Raw genomic sequence first — 19,905 nt, 5'->3', positions numbered from 1 at the left:
CAAATTCATTTTGGTTGTAGACATGGGGAGATTAAGTGATTTGACCAGAATCACAGAATGTTGTGCTGAAGCAGAAACTCCAACCTGGTTCCCCAGTTGCAAAGTCTGCAGCTCTGGAAGTAACACCACACCCTCTCCCCTTGGATGCAACATTTAATCAAGTGGTCAACTAAGATTACAAATCATTTAAAAGTTCTTTGTCGCTATTTGAAAACTCAGAAAATATGTCCTCATTTTAGTTTTTTAGAGCACTAACAATAATTTTGATGCAAATAAGACCATCTCATATATGTAATTTCTAAAGGAAATGCTCTAGGCATTACAGTTTTGATTACATCAAGATGACGTCAGGCGTTCCACACTTTTGTAATAAATATAGAATGTTAGCAATCTAGTTGTTCATTGGGATACTGTTGAGAGGCAGAGGCCAGGGGCACGGACTCTGAAAATTAAAGGCAGGTAGGAGTGTGCAGAGGCAACAATTTGACCACACTAGGCAGGCAGGAAGGGCAGTGGCAGCACAACAGACTATGGAGGGCAGTGGAAAGGGGGGCAGGGGCTACAAACCAACAATACAGGACTGGCAAGAGAGGCTGTGGTGATGTAATAGACCATTGTGGGCAGAAGGAAGAGGCAGTGGTCATACAACCATACATGCCAACAGACCCGTTTCAGCCAGGAAACGTCCAATGTTTTTAAGCTCAAATGGGCTTTACTTGATCTGGTTCCTGTCTACAATCTTCTCTTTTTCAATGTAACTCAAAGGGGAAAATCAATACCCCAGATTGATTTCAAAATCTCCCTCTTACCAAGTTCAAAATGTTCGCAAGTATGGTACATTGGATCATGGTAGGCAGGAGGAATTGGGGTAGGGACATGGACTCGGATAACAGAGGACAGGAGGTACATTGAGAGGTGCACCAAACTGACCCTACAGGGCAGGCATCAGGGTTTGCAGCAGCACAATACACCACACAGGGCATGCGGGACGGGAGTGCAGCACAACAATCCATAGAAAGCAATAGGGAGGGGACAGGACCATGCACATGGACAACAGACAACAGAGGGGAAAGAGGCAATGGTAGCTAGCTGACCATAATGGACAGACAGGAGAGATAGCTGCAGCATAACAGACCATAAAGGGCAGGAGGGACGGATCAGGGGCATTACAATGGAACCGACAAGCCAGGAAAGAGGGAATAGAGGTCTGCACATGGAAACAGAGGGCTGGGGGCAAGGGGGCAGGGCAGGAGCAGCAAGATGACCATGGAGGTCAGGCAGGTGGGCACTAGAAACAAAACACACCATGGAGAGCAACAGTGAGACTGATGGCATACACACAGACCATGGAGGGAAGGTGGGAGGGGGTCAGGAGCAGCTAGCTGACCACACAGGGAAGGTGGGAGGGGCCATGGCAGCAAAGAAAACCATGCATGGCAAGCGGGAGGGTTAGTGGCAGCACAATGGCTATGATGGGCAAGAAGGAGGGTGCAGGGGCATGCACAAAGGACCATGGAGGATAGAAGGGAGGGTCAGGACCTGGCCACAGACAAGAGAGTTCAGGGGAAGGGGCCTCACAACAGACCGCGCGGGGCAGGCAGGAGGAGCAGTTGCAGCACAACAGACCAGGGAGGGCAGAAGGGTGTGGCAGTAAAATGGACCATGAAGGACAGGAGGAAGGGGATAGGGGCATGGCATGTGGACAGGCAGGGTGGACGTGGCAGGGACAGGTTACAGTCATCTGACAATGCTAGGCAGGTGAGAGGGGAGTGGCAGCTCAACAGAACACTCAGAGTAGATAGGAGTGGCAGGTCCATGGAACATGGTGGTCAAAAAGGATGGAGCAGGGGCATGCACAAAGACATCGGAGGGCAGGGGGAAGGAGAATAGGGGCAGCAAGCTTAGCACAGAGGCTAAGCAGGAGGTCAATGATTGCCCATAGAATTGGGCAATGGAGGGCAGGAGGAGTGGACTGGTACATCATGCTAAATGGAGGGCAGTGGCAGCGCATCAGACCATGCATGGCAGGAGGGAGGAGGCTAGTCCATGGACAACAGAGGATAGGGAGGAGGTGGATGGGGCAGCAAGCTAACTGTTCATAGAAGGTGGGTATTAGGAACTTTATTGTTTTTAAAATGTGTGTCTGTGCCAACTACTTAAAATATGAACAAGTATGCAGCATAATCTCACTTTTATTCAGGAAGAAGAGGACGTTTGAGACTGTGACTCCGGGCTCACTTGGCAGAAACATCCCCTGACCTTCCACCCCCCATCGCAAAATGTAATGCCCGTGAAAAGGGTAGGTGGACGCAGTGTTATATAGAACATAGTCCTGAGAGCACGATTGAAAATGAAAACTAGATATAGTATATGGTATAAACTATGCACCAAAAAGTGTGATATAAGATGAACCGGGGCGTGAAATATAATATGCAATACATTGTGCGCAATGACAGATTCATTGGAGAGCGCGAGATAGCACAGGCACTAGCGCTTGCTATGTGATATGCGCCTTGGAGTGTAATATGCACAGGGCAGTGTTGTGTAACCTAAGTAGTCTCTACAGTTGTAATATAAAATATGTGCTGGGTAGTGTAACATTGCATATGCACTGTGACAAAGATATGGATCCCAGATTGTAATAAGTATGGCATAGTGCTGTGCTTTATAACATAGGCATCGAGGAAGGCACGTTAGATGGGGCAATATAACCCGTGCGAAGGCAAGTGTGGCATGACATATTCACGGGGTGGTGTTACAGTGCACATGGGCTAGAGAGTGTCATAGCATAAGCACTAGATGGTGGAATACAACACAGAGGTGTGTGGCACTCGGCAGGCAATGGTGGGTGTAACACAGCATTGGGCTCAGCCAGGAGCGCGCTGTGACTCTCAAGTGAGGTTTGTCTCCTTTCCAGAGAGTAAAATAAAAAGTATTACACATCCGGCGGTGGATGTGTGTTTTATTAACCGTGAGGGGGTTTCTTGCATAGTTTGGTTGAATTTTTGTCGAATCCCCTTTGAATGGCTTGGTGTGCATGTGTATTAAATGTGCCCGTCAATAGCTACCCATGTTTATATAAATAAACGACAAGGGTGTCTACTTGGAGAGTACCCACCAGCGGGGGCGCCGGGATTAGGCATGGTAGGGTGTCAGACATGTCAGAGCTTCACTAGCGGTGTGAATACATTCTACGTGGATTCATTGTATGCATCGTCGCCTTTTAATGAATATCACGCAAATCGTCATGGTGATAGGTACATACGGTTTGTCCAGTAACACAGCCCCCCTCCTAAAGAATAAAAAAACAAAAAAAAAAAAAGGCCATGACCCGGGGGTTGGGGTCCCTGGGGCCGATTAAGGCCTTGGGAGGGCCAAATTAATTTTTTTCAACAAAAAAAATTAGGGTGCAGGCCCTGGGGGATGGGGTCCCCGGGGCTAATAAATTAGAAAAAGAAAGGGAGCCACACAGCCCTCCTTCTTAAAAATAAATAAATAAAAGACCGGCATCGCGCCGGAGGCCATGCCCCCTTCTTGCAGCACTCTGCAAACGCGCCCCCTGGCCAGTTGTAAGTTGAGGAATTAATTCCCCTTCAATACTGAGGGTCCCTGAGGGCCAACTAGCCCAACAGGTATCTCCAGTATGCGCCAGGGAGCTGCGTTGCAGACAGGTGTTCTGAGGCCACGCCACTTTTTACACCTCCATGCAACGCAGCTCTGTGGCGCTTACTGGAGGTACCTAGTGGGCTAGTTTGACCCTAGGGACCCTTAGGATTCAAGGGGACTTAATCTCTCAACTCAGAACGGCCACAGGGCGCGTTTACACAGTGGTGAAGGGAGGGGACGGGGCCTGAGGTGACGTGTGCAAACACGCCCTGTGGCACGTTTTTAAGTTGGGGAAATAATTCCCTTTCAATCCTGAGCGACCATGGGGTCCAACTAGCCCACCAGGTGCTTCCAGTAAGCACCACTGCTCTGTGTTGCAGAGAGGTGGTGCAGGCCGTGCCACTTTTTACACCTCTCTGCAACGCAGCTCTGTGGCGCTTACTGGAGGTACCTAGTGGTCTAGTTGGACCCTAGGGACCCTCAGGATTCAAGGGGACTTAATCTCCCAACTTAAAATGGCTACAGGGTGTGTTTACACAGTGGGGAAGGGAGGGGACGGGGCATGAGGTGACGTGTTCAAACACGCCCTGTGGTGCGTTTTAAGAGGTAGTTTTAATCCCCTGCCCTATTATATACTAGGGGCTTACAGAGGAGGTCATGCTAATTACAGGGGGACCCCAACGCATAGTGTGCCCTAGTGTATGTAGGTGTTTTCACTGTATTCTGAGTGCCTTTTAACATAGCACTGGCTCTAGGACTGCTTAGGCAGACTCAGTTACCACCAGTATCCGTCTGAAAAAGTTGAGGGTACAGGATGATTTTGCAACAAGGCTTCTTTCTGCTCTTCTGTTTGTTCTTTCTGCACGTTATATTTCTTCCTGCACTTTTCTTCGTCTTTGAGGACTTCTGTTGCTTCTTTCTGCATTTCTTTTTTTTCTTTCTGTGCGTTTTTCCTTCTTTCTTCACATGTCCTATCTCTGTAGGCATAGTTAGAAATTAGCATTTCAAAAACCTTTGAAATTCACTGAAAAAACCATAGGTTTCAGGCACGTTATAGCTAGGAATTAGCATTTAAAAAACCTTAGAAATTCACAGAAAAAACCATAGGTTTCAGGGGCGATATAGTTAGCTGGACTTTTCACTCGTACAAAACCATAGAAATTCCCCCGTTATAGTTAGTTCAGCTAACTATAACTTGCGCGCCCGCAATGCACTGCTGATGACGTCACATATTACATCACTCATGACATGGTCAGTGACATCACTCATGACATCACTGATGACATCATCCTTGTGATAGAGTGGCAGACCTCCTCTCCCCCTAATATAACCTTTCATACACACATTCAAAAATAGAAATTAAAATTTTCAAAACAATGGACATACCAATACCAGTTACAACAACCTATTCAGTAATTGTAAGATCCACATACACATCCACTCATTCACCAACAGTCCTATACAGTCACTCATACATGCACTCACTCATCATATGTATTCATACACCTATACATTCTGTTACACAACGCCACTCATCCATAAAGTTACTCACACACGTAGTCACTCATGCTAATAATGAATCAAACATCCGTTTACCTGCATATTCAGTTATACACACACCACCACACTTACTTCTACAGAAACTTACACATACTTAGTATTTTAAACAATCACTTATAGAAACACATACTTATACATACAGGAACTCTTTCAATCTCTCACTCTCACATATACTCACTTATATACACCAATAGTCACATATACTAGTTTAAAACATATGTAGTTACTCATAAAGACACTATTGAGACAGTCATTCACTCACTAACACACCCATGCACACACTCATCCACCCATACAGTCTTGCACACATGCTGTCTTCAACACATACAAACAGTGAGTCACTCATTCATGCACCTATGCACTACGTAATACCCCCACCGAACCATACAGACATCAGACACTCATACTGATACTCAAAAAATCAACTAATAACCTATATAGACACTCATGTAGCTACTCACCAACCCATGCAGCCACTTATACACAAAGTGAGAGACTGATACAGATATTTACATATTTAAACATTACTCACTAAGATACACTTAATCAGTCAGTAATACAATCAATTTTTCAAAAAACAAATCATCCATTTAGACATTTATATACCCATTTATTCTTCCATCGACCTTGAGATATACATATATAAAACATATATAATTTTCAGAAAAACACACATTCACTGGATGATGTCATCAGTGATGTCATTTGAGATGTCATCAGTGATGTCATGAGTGATGTCACTGACCATGTCATGAGTGATGTAATATGTGACGTCATCAGCAGTGCATTGCGGGCGCGCGAGTTATAGTTAGCTGAACTAACTATAACGGGGGAATTTCTATGGTTTTGTACGAGTGAAAAGTCCAGCTAACTATATCGCCCCTGAAACCTATGGTTTTTTCTGTGAATATATATATATATATATATATAAAAAAAATAGCAAAATGTCCTTGTGGGGGGAACAGCTTACAGCTGGTGCAGGCGGCAAGGAAAAGACTTGTCCTCACTGAGTATTTCAAAACAATTAATGAAGAATACGCCGCACTCGTTCTGGAAATAGTCAACTCGTTTTTATTGACTTTGGCTTCTCTCCTCCTACGCGTTTCGGGCTGAACACAGCTCTTGGTCACGGTAATAATACAAGTCCGTTTTTTGTTTCACCGCATTTATACCAAGTACCACAGACGCCTATAATGAGGCATTGTGGGCTTGGTAGTTGTTAACTGATACATGCTTACATGTTTTGAATCATTTATCTGTCAGACCGTTATAGACTTTGTGAATGAACATTATGTTCCGTTAACAGATGTAAGAAATGTAATGAATGGCCTGAGTGGCCATGTCAGTTGCAGATGAGCACTTGTGATGAATTTGTTATTCATAGAGGATGACAGCGTGTTGTACCGGTGCTAACATACGCACGTCAGGAGCGTCTTCTGTATGTAATAAAGGGGCATATCAGCAAGGAACGGCGATGAATAACGCAAAGCGCGCTTAGCGCTTTGTTATTCATCGCCGTCTATCTCTGGAATTTATCTCCCTGGTAGCGCGATATCAACAACGCGTTGCTCCAGGGTGATAAAAATTCCAGAGATAGCGGGGGTAATCGCCGTCTTGCAGGGAACATCGCTGGTTTTCCAGCGATGTTCCCTGCAAAAGGGCGATAACCTTGCTAATACGACCCTGTGGTCGTAGCAGCATAATCCACCCCCTATGTTAGGGATGGATAAATCAAGATTTTAGCAGACTTTAGTTTTTGGAGAAAACAGCGGTTTTCTCCACAAACTAACATCTGCTAAAATTCTGGGGCAGCCTTGTAAATATCGCGATGTGCACATCAGCGATATTTGCAAGGCTGTACTGCCCATTGACGCCCACTTTGCATTCCATTAGAGATGCAAAGGGAGGCGTCGGGAAAAAGGGTGCTAACATGCGAATTTGCATGTTAGCACCCTCTTGTAAATAGGGCAATAGTTTTATCTCCGCTTTTTTGGCTTTTAAAGCCCTTGTTAATATGCCCCAAAGTGATTACAAATCAGAGGTCGAGCTTTCACATCTATATGTAAAACGTCTTCTGGTTCAAAACAAGATTCACAGCATCTCTTCCGGTCTTGGAGCAGCAGAATAGCAAGGTCATAGTAGGCCTAATGCAAGGAAATACTCCCTGTAGAGCAGGGGTTCCTAACCTGTTATCTGCGGGCCCCCCAGAGTCCCAAATGTCAACTCGGGGGATCCGTGACTGTTTAGAACATTAAATGACGCTAAAATTAATAAAGTATATATCAATAAAGAAGCAAACTTAAACATGTCAAAACAATCTGTGAGGGTGAACGAATTTGAAATTGGAGGCTAAAAATTAGGTTAATTCGCTGGAGCAGAGCAAGGACAGAAAGCAAAATGATAATGGGTGGCCTCCATTGGCACACCAACAAAAAGAGAGCATGCATTAGGAACAAAAAAGACAATCTATTATGCTACAGGTCAACAGATTTCTACAGCTTCAAGCTTTGAAAGGCAAATTTTGAAAAGCCCCGACTTCCCCATAATATTATTTTTTTACCTACGCTTTTTTAGATGATACTGGGATTGTTTTATATTTCCTGTTCTACTAATAAAAAAATAAAAAATAAATAAAAAAGAGTGTGCATACCTGTTGGTGGTTCAGGGACTGCCTTGGTCACAGAATTCTGTATGGTAGCCAGCCTGTTCTTCATAATGCGGATTCCTTCTGCAAACCGTGTTTCTTGCCCCTTCAAGAACTGCTGCATTTGGCGGATAGCAGCCAGGAGCTGTTGTTTGTTGAGACAGTTCTGTGTACAAAAAGAAAAAACAGCTGTTTTAACACTCAGCTGACTTCTGCTGTTTCCCTAAATTCAGTAAACTTTAGCAATACGCAAACATTGTTTCAAATGTTGCTTTTCTGAAAAGCGTCGGGCAGAACAGAGAGCATGCTGACCCCTCGAGTTCTCCTTTTGTGGCCCTGATTGTGAACTTTTTAGAATTCAGAGGGGCATATTTACAAAGGGGATATTGCCACCACAACAACACTTCTAGCAACGTTCTGGTGGCAATATGCCCTTCTCTATATTTACAAAGCGTCGTTAAGCCAATTTTTGTGGCTTAACGCGGCCTTGTAAATAAGCCCCAGTTACACGCATCACTTAGTGTGAAAGTGGCATGTCATGGGTGTTGCTGTGGTCGTTTCACCGCAACACCCATTACTTTTGACGCTGCCCCAGAATTACAAGGAAGTGTAAGTCTGAGGCAGCGCCAAAAACTAACGCCACGCAACAGCAGGCGTTAGAATGGGGAAACGAGGACAAATACTTTTATTTCTCTGCATTTTTACTTTTCCTATGTGCGCTGCATTCTCCAGCACACATGGAAGGAGCAAAATGCCATTAATGGTTGTTTATGTGCAGGAAGGTGTTCTTTTTGCACATATACAATCATTAAATAATGATGATTTGCTACTTCCAGGTGTGCTATTCTGCAGCACACATAGAAGTAACAAATTATCATCAGTGATTGGATTGTTTATGTGCAGGAAGCGTCACCTTCCTGCATATGAATAAGTATTCCCTGCAACGCAGGCACCCATTCACTATGGTGCCAGGATTCAAGGATACCTGCGTTGGCGCTAGTCAGCTAAATTGAGTTTCAGCGCTAGGGAAAACACAGGGGTGCACCGTATTCTTGTGAATATGGTGTATCCCTGCGATTTGAAAATGTCTGAGCACTGCTCTGCCAACTTTGGTACAGCTCGGCGCTCTGACATCTTCCCATAATTATGCCCTAGATTCTCTTTACTACAGCCATCAAATACCAATATCTGGGTGAGGTATTTTCTGGGTGTTGGAAATGAATACTAATCAACGTTTTTCCTTCGAAATGAGGCATAACAATCACATTTGTTATTTATCTGCATTTTATGCCTTTTTTAATAGTCCTTTTCCTCAGATGCATTTTGTTACAGTGCATCTGCAAAATCTGTAATGAAAATCGGGAGGGGGTGATAATTTTTATAAATTTTGGATTTTCAATCACTGCACAATGTTCTGACTGTTCTGGAATCGGGAATTTCGCTCGTCTCCTAAACACAGCCCAAGGGTGTTATATTATGAAAATTATGAAAGAGGGGGATAGCAAGGGAGTCACCCTGCAAAGAAAGACTGATGGAGGAGGTGGATTGGGACTTCCAGACAGATAGAAGCATAACCAGATACAATAATAGACAGTTATATTTATGTTATGATATTCAGAGAAAACAAGTTGCGATGGGTCTTAAGGCACGCAAAGCTAAGGATCCTATACCAGAGTAGATGTTGCCTAATGTTATGTCGAGGATCGACCCCTCCATTATGAACCCTGGGAGAAGGGTGTTTTGTTTGACCCGTTAGACGTGCAGTGGTTGGTTTGGCCCGTGGCGGCACAGGAAGTAAAACAAGCATTGGCATAGCCAATAGGGCTCGCTTTTGGGACCTTCTAAGTATTTAGTTATGCAGCACAATATCCTTGGGGCAACCACATCAACTGTTGCGTGGCTAAACACTTATAAGGTCGCAAAGGCGAGACCTATTGTCTATGCCAATGCTTGGTGTGGTTGTGTGTGTGTGTGTATGTGGTTGTGTGTGTGTTGTGTGTGTGGTTGTGTGTGTGGTTGTGTGTGTGGTTGTGGATGTGTAGTTGGGTGTGGTTGTGTGTGTGGGTGGTTGTGTGGGTGGTTGTGTGTGGGTGGTTGTGTGTGGGTGGTTGTGTGTGTGGTTGTGTGTATGTGTGGTTGTGTGTGTGGTTGTGGGTGTGTGGTTTTGTGTGTGTGTGGTTTTGTATGTGTGTGTGGTTTTGTGTGTGTGTGTGTGGTTGTGTGTGTGTGTGGTTGTGTATGTGTGTGGTTGTGTGTGTGGTTGTGTATGTGTGTGGTTGTGTGTGTGTGTTGTGTGTGTGGTTGTGTGGGTGTGGTTGTGTGTGTGTGGTTGTGTGGTTGTTGTTGTATGGTTGTGGTTGGGTGTGGTTCTGTGTGTGTTGTTGTGTGTGTGTGGTTGTGTGTGTGGTTGTGGTTGTTTGTGTTGTGTGTGTGGTTGTGGTTGTGTGTGTTGTGTGTGTGGTTGTGGTTGTGGCTGGGTGTGGTTGTGTGTGGGTGTGGTTGTGTGTGTGTGGTTGTGTGGTTGTGTGTGTGATTGTGGTTGTGTGTGGTTGGGTGTGTGTGTGTGGTTGTGGGTGTGGTTGTGTGGTTGTACATGTGTGTGTGGTTGTGGTTGTGTATGTGGTTGTGTGGTTGTTGTGTGTGTGTGGTTGTGGGTGTGGTGTGTGTGTAGTTGTGTGTGATTGTGTGTGTGTGTGGTTGTGTGTGTGGTTGTGTGTGTGGTTGTGGTTGTGTGTGTGGTTGTGTGTGTGGTTGTGGTTGTGTGTGTGACAGTAATACTAAAAGCATCTCGAAATAAAGGAACACAAACATCGAGTTTGTGGAAAGAGAAAGCATGTTGTAAGTCAAACGGGCGCACCAAAGCATTAACACAACAAAACAAACAAGATCACTTAGCAAAGACTGAGTGCTGATAATGGATACACACAGCCCATCATCTTAAGAGTTCGATTGCAGCCAATGTGCACTCAAACCTGCCCCCTCCTTGTGAGTTGCACCCCATATTTCATGAGTTGTAATTGCTGCACCCACCATAGCGCTTTGAGATCTAAAGCGCACCATAGGTCTAATCGATTAACCAGTCGCCAACATGCTGTGCTTTTAAAGAGAATGTGCCAAAAGTTTCCAGGTTCCTCATCATGTTCTCATGAAAGCGCCAACGAAAGGACTCCCTGAATGGTGCAATGAACATGAAGCAGCCGCTGCGATCAGAAATAAACACTGTGAACGTTGTCCAGTTTCACAGTAACATTTCCTTAATGTTCTGTAAGTCACAAAACAGTAATACTAAAAGCATCTCAAAATAAAGGAACACAAACATCGAGTTTGTGGAAAGAGAAAGCACATTGGGAAGTCAAATGAGCGCAGCAAAGCATTAACACAACATGTTCTTTGATGTTTGATGTTCTTTGAACGAGAACATCAAAGGGGCGCCCCGAAAGTGTTCGTGGGCGAAAGTGAAAGTGATCGCGGGTGCTTAAGGGGCATGACGAGGTTTGCCAGCCACTGTTCCTAAGCGCGCACCCACGCACATGCACTGTAGCTCTAGGCTGGCCATGGTAGCATTTTTTTAGCCCTCACAAAAAGTCTCGCCAGACCAGCGCATGCGCTGGGTCAGGCGAGACCTAATAATAAAGAATGCTGGGACTGGAGGAGAAGATCCTCAGCAATACCCAACACAGTAACCTGTATGCCTGATCTTTTGCCCACAATAAATTGGTGATGAGTGGGTTTTCACTCACCCACACACATTCCTGCCCTGGCATCGTTCTTGCTGCGTCTCTGCTAGTCTCCTGGAGCATCTGCAGTGGCCGCGCAACCTGCATCCGGCCGCCTAGTAGGGTGGAACAATCCCTGCAGACCATGTCAGAGCCTGCTCCTGTGTCACTGCCTGCTCCTGTGAAGCCGTCTACCAGGGACTGCGAAACACCCTCGGATCCTCTGCTGCACGCGCTGTGGCCTACTCCCCCTGTGCTGCTGCATTTGCTCTCCACACGCACTGCCCCTCATTGTGCCTGTGGATGCTTCAGTGTCCTAGAGGGGAGCAGCGTGTCCTACATCACTCGCCTGGCCTCCTGCTGCTGTGGTGCCCACGGAGCCTGTTTTCAATCTGGATCTCTTCTTGCACCACAGGCTATGTCTGGCTCCTTTACAGTCCTGTTTTTCCTGGGAGAGATGCCTGAAAGCGGTATCTGCTTCTCCCCTACAGCTCTATTCTACCTTGGATTTTGGAGGCCAGTAGACACACCATGCCACTGGTCCACTCCCTGGCTCTGTCGTGATTACCCAGGCATGGAACATTTCTGACCTGCCTGTCTACCTCTCATCGGACTGCCTGGTGAGTCATTCGATGTGCGCTAGCCACGTCCTGCCTGCACTTGTAGCGCACCTCCCATTGTCACTTCAGGCACGCCTGAAATCCACCCCTGGGACATGTGCCTAAAACCATAAGACCATTCCATGGCTACGCTTGGTGCCCATTCTTTTCGCTTCTACACCACTTCACGACTCATTCTCCCCAACTACCATTGCTTGCGGTGGTCTTTATTCACCCAAGATCAGTCTGTTGACCCCTGCACCATTTATACCAGCTTGGGCCGACCATCATTATGGCCTCCATACCTGCTCTGAAACCGTTTGTGATGGATGGCCCCCCACCCACTCAAGCGGCGAGATGGAAGGATTTGGTTGAGCAGCTGGAGACCTATTTTGCCACGGATGGTTTGGAGAATTATCAATGCCCTATGCTGCTCCATTTGGGAGGGGACGCAATTCACAAACTGGGAAAATCTATTATCAAGGCTGGCCCTCCATTCACCTATGCTATGTTAAAATAGGCTTTGGCTGCTCACTTTGAACCCCCTGCAAGTCCAGACTGTGAGAGATGTTTGTTGCAACAAGCCCGTCAGCTACCTAAAGAATCTGTGGAAATGTTTTACGTATGCTTAAGGGATTTGGACAGCACCTGCACTTTGCCCAATGCTGATGCACAATTCATTGAGGGGTGCTCCTTCGTCAAGCTCAGAGAGAACATTCTCCAAGTTCCCAGGATGTCCATGGCCGACATACTTACTATGGGTCACTCCAAAGAATTCTCTAAAGTGCGTGCTTCACACATGGAAATGGCTCTACAACGCCAAGTAAAAACAGAACACGTTAACACAGTAGATACGGACAAAAGGAAACTACACCCCAAATCTTACTCAACCTCTTAGAGGTGTTATGGCTGTGGAGGATCATATCCACACCAAGGACCATGCCCTGCTCATAGAAAACGATGTTGGGCATGCAATAAGTCTAACCACTTTGCCAAGGTCTGTCAGTCTTCGGCAACCAAAAATGGTCAGAGACCCAAAATAATCAACTCATTGCAGTCCCCCACTATGCCAGAATATGACGAATACATGGATGATGATGATGACCCAGAAGGAACCATTCATGTCATCCATACACTCCAACCTGGTGGATATCCGCTGAGGCGTATTCCCAAATGCAACATTCTCCTGGCAGGCCATCAGATACCAGCGTTAATCGACACAGGATCGTCAATCAATATTCTGGCACAAGATGTCCTTAAGACGCTCACTTTTCAACCGGTCTTACAACCCACCTTCACCCAGGTTTTTGCATATGGATCATCCATGCCGCTCCCTCTAGCTGGCATCTTCACGAGGGAAATCGCCCATGAGTCTCATTTGACGAAGGCCAAGGTATATGTAACCAAAGATGGTTCAGGGATGCTGTTAAGCTGCCAGATGGCAGAGTGCCTTCAACTTGTTGCATTTGCCTTTAGCATCCACTTGGGAAACATGGATGGCCTGGTTGCTGAGTTTGCATCCCTTTTTGAAGGCATAGGTTGCCTCAATGACCCTCTAATACACCTCCACAATGATGAATCCATTCAACCAGTTGTGCTGAGGCATGAGGAGAGCGGTACAAAAGGGGGTGGTGATGGACGGAGCATCAGAACCAATCAAACACTCACACCCAGTCAACAGATCTGGGTTTAATCCATCACCGTTCTTTAGCCCACTCTGCCACCCCAGTTCAGACATGGCCATATGCAAATCAGTCTGACCCTGTGCCTCATGGGAACAGTCCAGCCCGAACTGCCAAGCCATGCCTTCCCTGGACCAGAAACAAGCTTCCTAGGACCGGTTTCTGGCATTTCAGCCGTCTTCAGCCAGGCTTGCTTGAATCCAGTGGCAAAGTGAGCAAGGGACTCACGTCTGAGCATACCCTGCCAACTTATGGCGAACAAAGCGGTACAAAAGGGGGTGGTGATGGACGGAGCATCAGAACCAATCAAACACTCACACCCAGTCAACAGATCTGGGTTTGATCCATCACCGTTCTTTAGCCCACTCTGCCACCCCAGTTCAGACATGGCCATCTGCAAATCAGTCTGACCCTGTGCCTCATGGGAACAGTCCAGCCCGAACTGCCAAGCCATGCCTTCCCTGGACCAGAAACAAGCTTCCTAGGACCGGTTTCTGGCATTTCAGCCGTCTTCAGCCAGGCTTGCTTGAATCCAGTGGCAAAGTGAGCAAGGGACTCACGTCTGAGCATACCCTGCCAACTTATGGCGAACAAAGCGGTACAAAAGGGGGTGGTGATGGACGGAGCATCAGAACCAATCAAACACTCACACCCAGTCAACAGATCTGGGTTTAATCCATCACCGTTCTTTAGCCCACTCTGCCACCCCAGTTCAGACATGGCCATATGCAAATCAGTCTGACCCTGTGCCTCATGGGAACAGTCCAGCCCGAACTGCCAAGCCATGCCTTCCCTGGACCAGAAACAAGCTTCCTAGGACCGGTTTCTGGCATTTCAGCCGTCTTCAGCCAGGCTTGCTTGAATCCAGTGGCAAAGTGTGCAAGGGACTCACGTCTGAGCATACCCTGCCAACTTGTGGCGAACAAAGCGGTACAAAAGGGGGTGGTGATGGACGGAGCATCAGAACCAATCAAACACTCACACCCAGTCAACAGATCTGGTTTTAATCCATCACCGTTCTTTAGCCCACTCTGCCACCCCAGTTCAGACATGGCCATATGCAAATCAGTCTGACCCTGTGCCTCATGGGAACAGTCCAGCCCGAACTGCCAAGCCATGCCTTCCCTGGACCAGAAACAAGCTTCCTAGGACCGGTTTCTGGCATTTCAGCCGTCTTCAGCCAGGCTTGCTTGAATCCAGTGGCAAAGTGAGCAAGGGACTCACGTCTGAGCATACCCTGCCAACTTATGGCGAACAAAGCGGTACAAAAGGGGGTGGTGATGGACGGAGCATCAGAACCAATCAAACACTCACACCCAGTCAACAGATCTGGGTTTAATCCATCACCGTTCTTTAGCCCACTCTGCCACCCCAGTTCAGACATGGCCATATGCAAATCAGTCTGACCCTGTGCCTCATGGGAACAGTCCAGCCCGAACTGCCAAGCCATGCCTTCCCTGGACCAGAAACAAGCTTCCTAGGACCGGTTTCTGGCATTTCAGCCGTCTTCAGCCAGGCTTGCTTGAATCCAGTGGCAAAGTGAGCAAGGGACTCACGTCTGAGCATACCCTGCCAACTTATGGCGAACAAAGCGGTACAAAAGGGGGTGGTGATGGACGGAGCATCAGAACCAATCAAACACTCACACCCAGTCAACAGAGCTGGGTTTAATCCATCGCCGTTCTTTAGCCCACTCTGCCACCCCAGTTCAGACATGGCCATATGCAAATCAGTCTGACCCTGTGCCTCATGGGAACAGTCCAGCCCGAACTGCCAAGCCATGCCTTCCCTGGACCAGAAACAAGCTTCCTAGGACCGGTTTCTGGCATTTCAGCCGTCTTCAGCCAGGCTTGCTTGAATCCAGTGGCAAAGTGAGCAAGGGACTCACGTCTGAGCATACCCTGCCAACTTATGGCGAACAAAGCGGTACAAAAGGGGGTGGTGATGGACGGAGCATCAGAACCAATCAAACACTCACACCCAGTCAACAGATCTGGGTTTAATCCATCACCGTTCTTTAGCCCACTCTGCCACCCCAGTTCAGACATGGCCATATGCAAATCAGTCTGACCCTGTGCCTCATGGGAACAGTCCAGCCCGAACTGCCAAGCCATGCCTTCCCTGGACCAGAAACAAGCTTCCTAGGACCGGTTTCTGGCATTTCAGCCGTCTTCAGCCAGGCTTGCTTGAATCCAGTGGCAAAGTGAGCAAGGGACTCACGTCTGAGCATACCCTGCCAACTTATGGCGAACAAAGCGGTACAAAAGGGGGTGGTGATGGACGGAGCATCAGAACCAATCAAACACTCACACCCAGTCAACAGATCTGGGTTTAATCCATCACCGTTCTTTAGCCCACTCTGCCACCCCAGTTCAGACATGGCCATATGCAAATCAGTCTGACCCTGTGCCTCATGGGAACAGTCCAGCCCGAACTGCCAAGCCATGCCTTCCCTGGACCAGAAACAAGCTTCCTAGGACCGGTTTCTGGCATTTCAGCCGTCTTCAGCCAGGCTTGCTTGAATCCAGTGGCAAAGTGAGCAAGGGACTCACGTCTGAGCATACCCTGCCAACTTATGGCGAACAAAGCGGTACAAAAGGGGGTGGTGATGGACGGAGCATCAGAACCAATCAAACACTCACACCCAGTCAACAGATCTGGGTTTAATCCATCACCGTTCTTTAGCCCACTCTGCCACCCCAGTTCAGATATGGCCATATGCAAATCAGTCTGACCCTGTGCCTCATGGGAACAGTCCAGCCCGAACTGCCAAGCCATGCCTTCCCTGGACCAGAAACAAGCTTCCTAGGACCGGTTTCTGGCATTTCAGCCGTCTTCAGCCAGGCTTGCTTGAATCCAGTGGCAAAGTGAGCAAGGGACTCACGTCTGAGGCATGAGGAGGGCATGAGGAGGGCAGCTTTTCACCTACCACCCAAAGTGGAAGCTGAACTGAGGAAACTGGAGCAAGCAGATGTCATTGAGGAGGTTGACAGCCTCACGCCCTGGGTATCCCCAATAGTGGCGGTACAGAAACCTAAGCAGCTGGAGGAAGCCCCTATTTGTGTTGACATGCGCCTGCCCAATCTGGCCATTCGCCGTGAAAGACATCTCACACCCACAGTCGATGACATCGTAGCTGAAGGCAGCAACTCCAGGTGGTTTTCCAAGATGGAATCCCACAAGCTCAGACTTGCACCGGAATCTAGAGCGATCACCACATTTTCCACCCATGTAGTTCTGCGGAGGTACAAACGCCTCAATTTTGGCGTGTCAAGTGCGGCAGAGGTGTTTCAGGGCATGATTAAGGGAGTTTTTGCTGGCCTCACAAGAGTTGTTAATGTCAGTGACGACATTCTGGTCCACGCCTAGAGGTACATCTCGACCGTCTGAGAGCCACTTTTTAAAGAATTAAGAAAAACGGTCTCACACTACACAAAGAAAATTTTGTTTTTCTTCAGAAGGAGATAGCTTTCTTTGGGTACCGTTTCTCGGAGGAAGGGGTCATGCCTAATCCCGCAAAAGTTTATGACATCCAATCAGCACTGGTGCCCACTACTGTCACTGGAGTGTGCAGTTTTCTAGGGATGGTCAAATACTGTGGGTGTTTTTATCCAAAATCTGACAGCCCTCACTGCCCCGCTTTGAGAGTTGACCAAGGCCAATGCCACATGGACTTGGGAAGCCCCCTGGGAGGAAGCTTTTCAGGCCACCAAATCTACCCTGTCAGCAGACACCATGTTGGTTTATTTTGACCCAAATGGGAATCAGAGTTGTCAGTCGATGCCAGCCCTACTGGTGTGAGGGCTGTATTATCACAGAGACAATCCAATGGTGAATGGGCCCTAGTGGTGAACGCCTATCGTGCCCAGAGCAGCACTATTCTCATATGGAAAAAGATGCCATTGCAGTGCACTGAGGCTGCTGCCATTTTCATATCTAATTGTATGGCCCGCCATTCATAGTTCAAACAGACCAGAAGCCACTGGTCCCTCTTTTCACTGGGTCCTCATCTAAACCACCTCCCAGAAATGAGAAATGGATTCTTCAACTTCAATCATATCGCTTCTCTGTCATATATCACCCCGGATCACAAATTACTGCTGATTATCGGTCAAGGCATGCGAGGCCCACCACTGTGGAAGAGGAATCAGATGCTGAGGAGGTCGAGGAATACTTTTGACGGGTATTGGAATGGTCCAGGCCGCTGCCCATCTCCCTTGCAGACATCATTAAAGCCACTGATTCTGATGACCGCCTTCAATTGGCAATCTCTATGGTAACTTCTGGAACTCACACCCTAACTCACAAAACTTCCCATTGTACTGAGGAAGTGAGGATGACTCTGACGTCTCTCAACAAGGTTCGTCTGGAGCTAGCTGTTTCACTGGAAAAGTGTTTAATGAGGAGTCGCTGGTAGGTAAAAAAAAAAATCAGCTTTACACAACCAGGTAGATGTAGTGATGCCTCAGTGCCAGGCACAGAACGACCAAGTCTCTTGAAAACGACATGCCAAGAGGCGAGTCATTCGTGTTGGTGGCGTGGTGCTCGTTAAGAACCTGTATCCCCGGAGCAAGTTCTTGTTGCCTTTTGAAGTTGACCCATGGAGAGTGACCTCCATGAAAGGAACCATGTAACTGCTCAGAAGCAATGTGAGACTGTCACATGAAATGTGTCTTTCTTCAAGCTTTTCTGGCGACCAGTGGCCAGGGTCGGTGGTCCCACATCATCACCCAATCACGGTGCCCTAATGCCTGATGAACATTACCCAGAAGTCAGGTGTCCAATGAGCCAAGTTTCCTCGCCTGTGCTGACATCTTCTCCTGGGAACGATGCACATCCTTAGCCCGCAATCCAGTCCTTGTCCAGTGCCGCAACCCCGTCCATGTCCAGTGATGGGGCAAGAGAAGACAGCTCAAGTCCACCCTATGATCCTGAGTTTTGTCAACCTCGTGAACGGTCTGGAGCTGGAAGTGAAACTCCCAGGTGGCATGGGACTGAGAGATACCACCTCAGGCTGCATCCAGTGAAGTCCTCTCGTCTGAAGGACTTTGTGATAAACTGATGTGATGTGCCAACATGAGAATACAACAAATCTTTTTTCGGTCGCTCTCTCTCCTGTGTTTCACTTTTCACACCCTAGTGTTCGTGTTTGTTGGAATGCCATGCACTTTCGTTCTCATTGTGCATTTTGTGCAAGTAATCCTCCACTGTTTACATTTTGGTGTTTTGATGTCTGGGTAAAGGAATGTTATTTCGGGGGTCGACCCCTCCATTGTGAACCGCCGGAGAAGGGTGTTCTCTTTTGTTTGACCGGTTAGACGTGCACCGGGTGGTTTGGCCTGTGACATCACAGGAAGTAAAAAAATAAAGAATGCCGGTACTGGAGGAGAGGGTCGTTTGCAATATCCAGCACGGTAACGTGTATGCCTGACCTTTTCGCCACAACACCTACCCTCATTTCTCATGAGACCTCCAGCCATGAGACCTCAAGCCACATTCCTCATCCAGTGCTCATTCTCCTGTAATCCCCATACAATGTTACTTAAATCAATACTTTTTCTTTGTTTTTTTTTTAAGTGTAAGCGCAGGAGCCTAAATTTTCCCTAGGAGTCTGCTGCCTGTGCTGCCAAACATTTCTGAAATTCAAGACGCCTGATCCTGATTTCATCTCAATTTTCTTTCTTGGAGTTGGCCTTGAGACAAAAAAAGACTTCGAGAATTATTTAAATGTTCAGCAAAAGTAGATCCTCTCTAGGGAAAGGGAGGCTCCTTTCTTCTTAGCTTATCCCACCGGAAAAAGTTAACATTTGGAGTAGAGTTAAAAAGGACTGAGATCAGTAGGAATCACATCACACCTGTTTAGTCAAAGGCACAATCAAATACAAAAAAAATTCTCACAACGTTATGGATGTATTCACGTTTGCTTTTAAACAGCAATTTTGCATTGAATCTACAAGTTTAGTTTGTCCCGCAAGGTCTCAACTAAATGCTTGGTGAGTGTTCCCCCTCGGTCCAAAACTCCTTTTTTTGTTGTGACCATTGAATCCAAAACCACTGCGAATGGCTGAAAATATGACAAAGCAAACCAGTATAAATTA

General features: G+C 47.0%; 1 protein-coding gene across 1 annotated transcript in view; it reads right to left on the bottom strand.

Annotated features, from left to right (window-relative positions):
- Window positions 1-19,905, bottom strand: part of FBLN7 (fibulin 7) — a 736,014-nt gene that overhangs the window by 354,600 nt on the left and 361,509 nt on the right. The window contains exon 2 of the mRNA XM_085612121.1: window positions 7,817-7,976. Coding sequence (XP_085468247.1) covers window positions 7,817-7,976 — 160 coding nt within the window. The remainder of the gene's footprint in view (window positions 1-7,816; window positions 7,977-19,905) is intronic.

Source organism: Triturus cristatus, chromosome 6 (genome assembly GCF_964204655.1).
Source record: "Triturus cristatus chromosome 6, aTriCri1.1, whole genome shotgun sequence".
NCBI lineage: Eukaryota > Metazoa > Chordata > Amphibia > Caudata > Salamandridae > Triturus > Triturus cristatus.
This window is presented reverse-complemented; position numbering and strand designations above follow the sequence as displayed.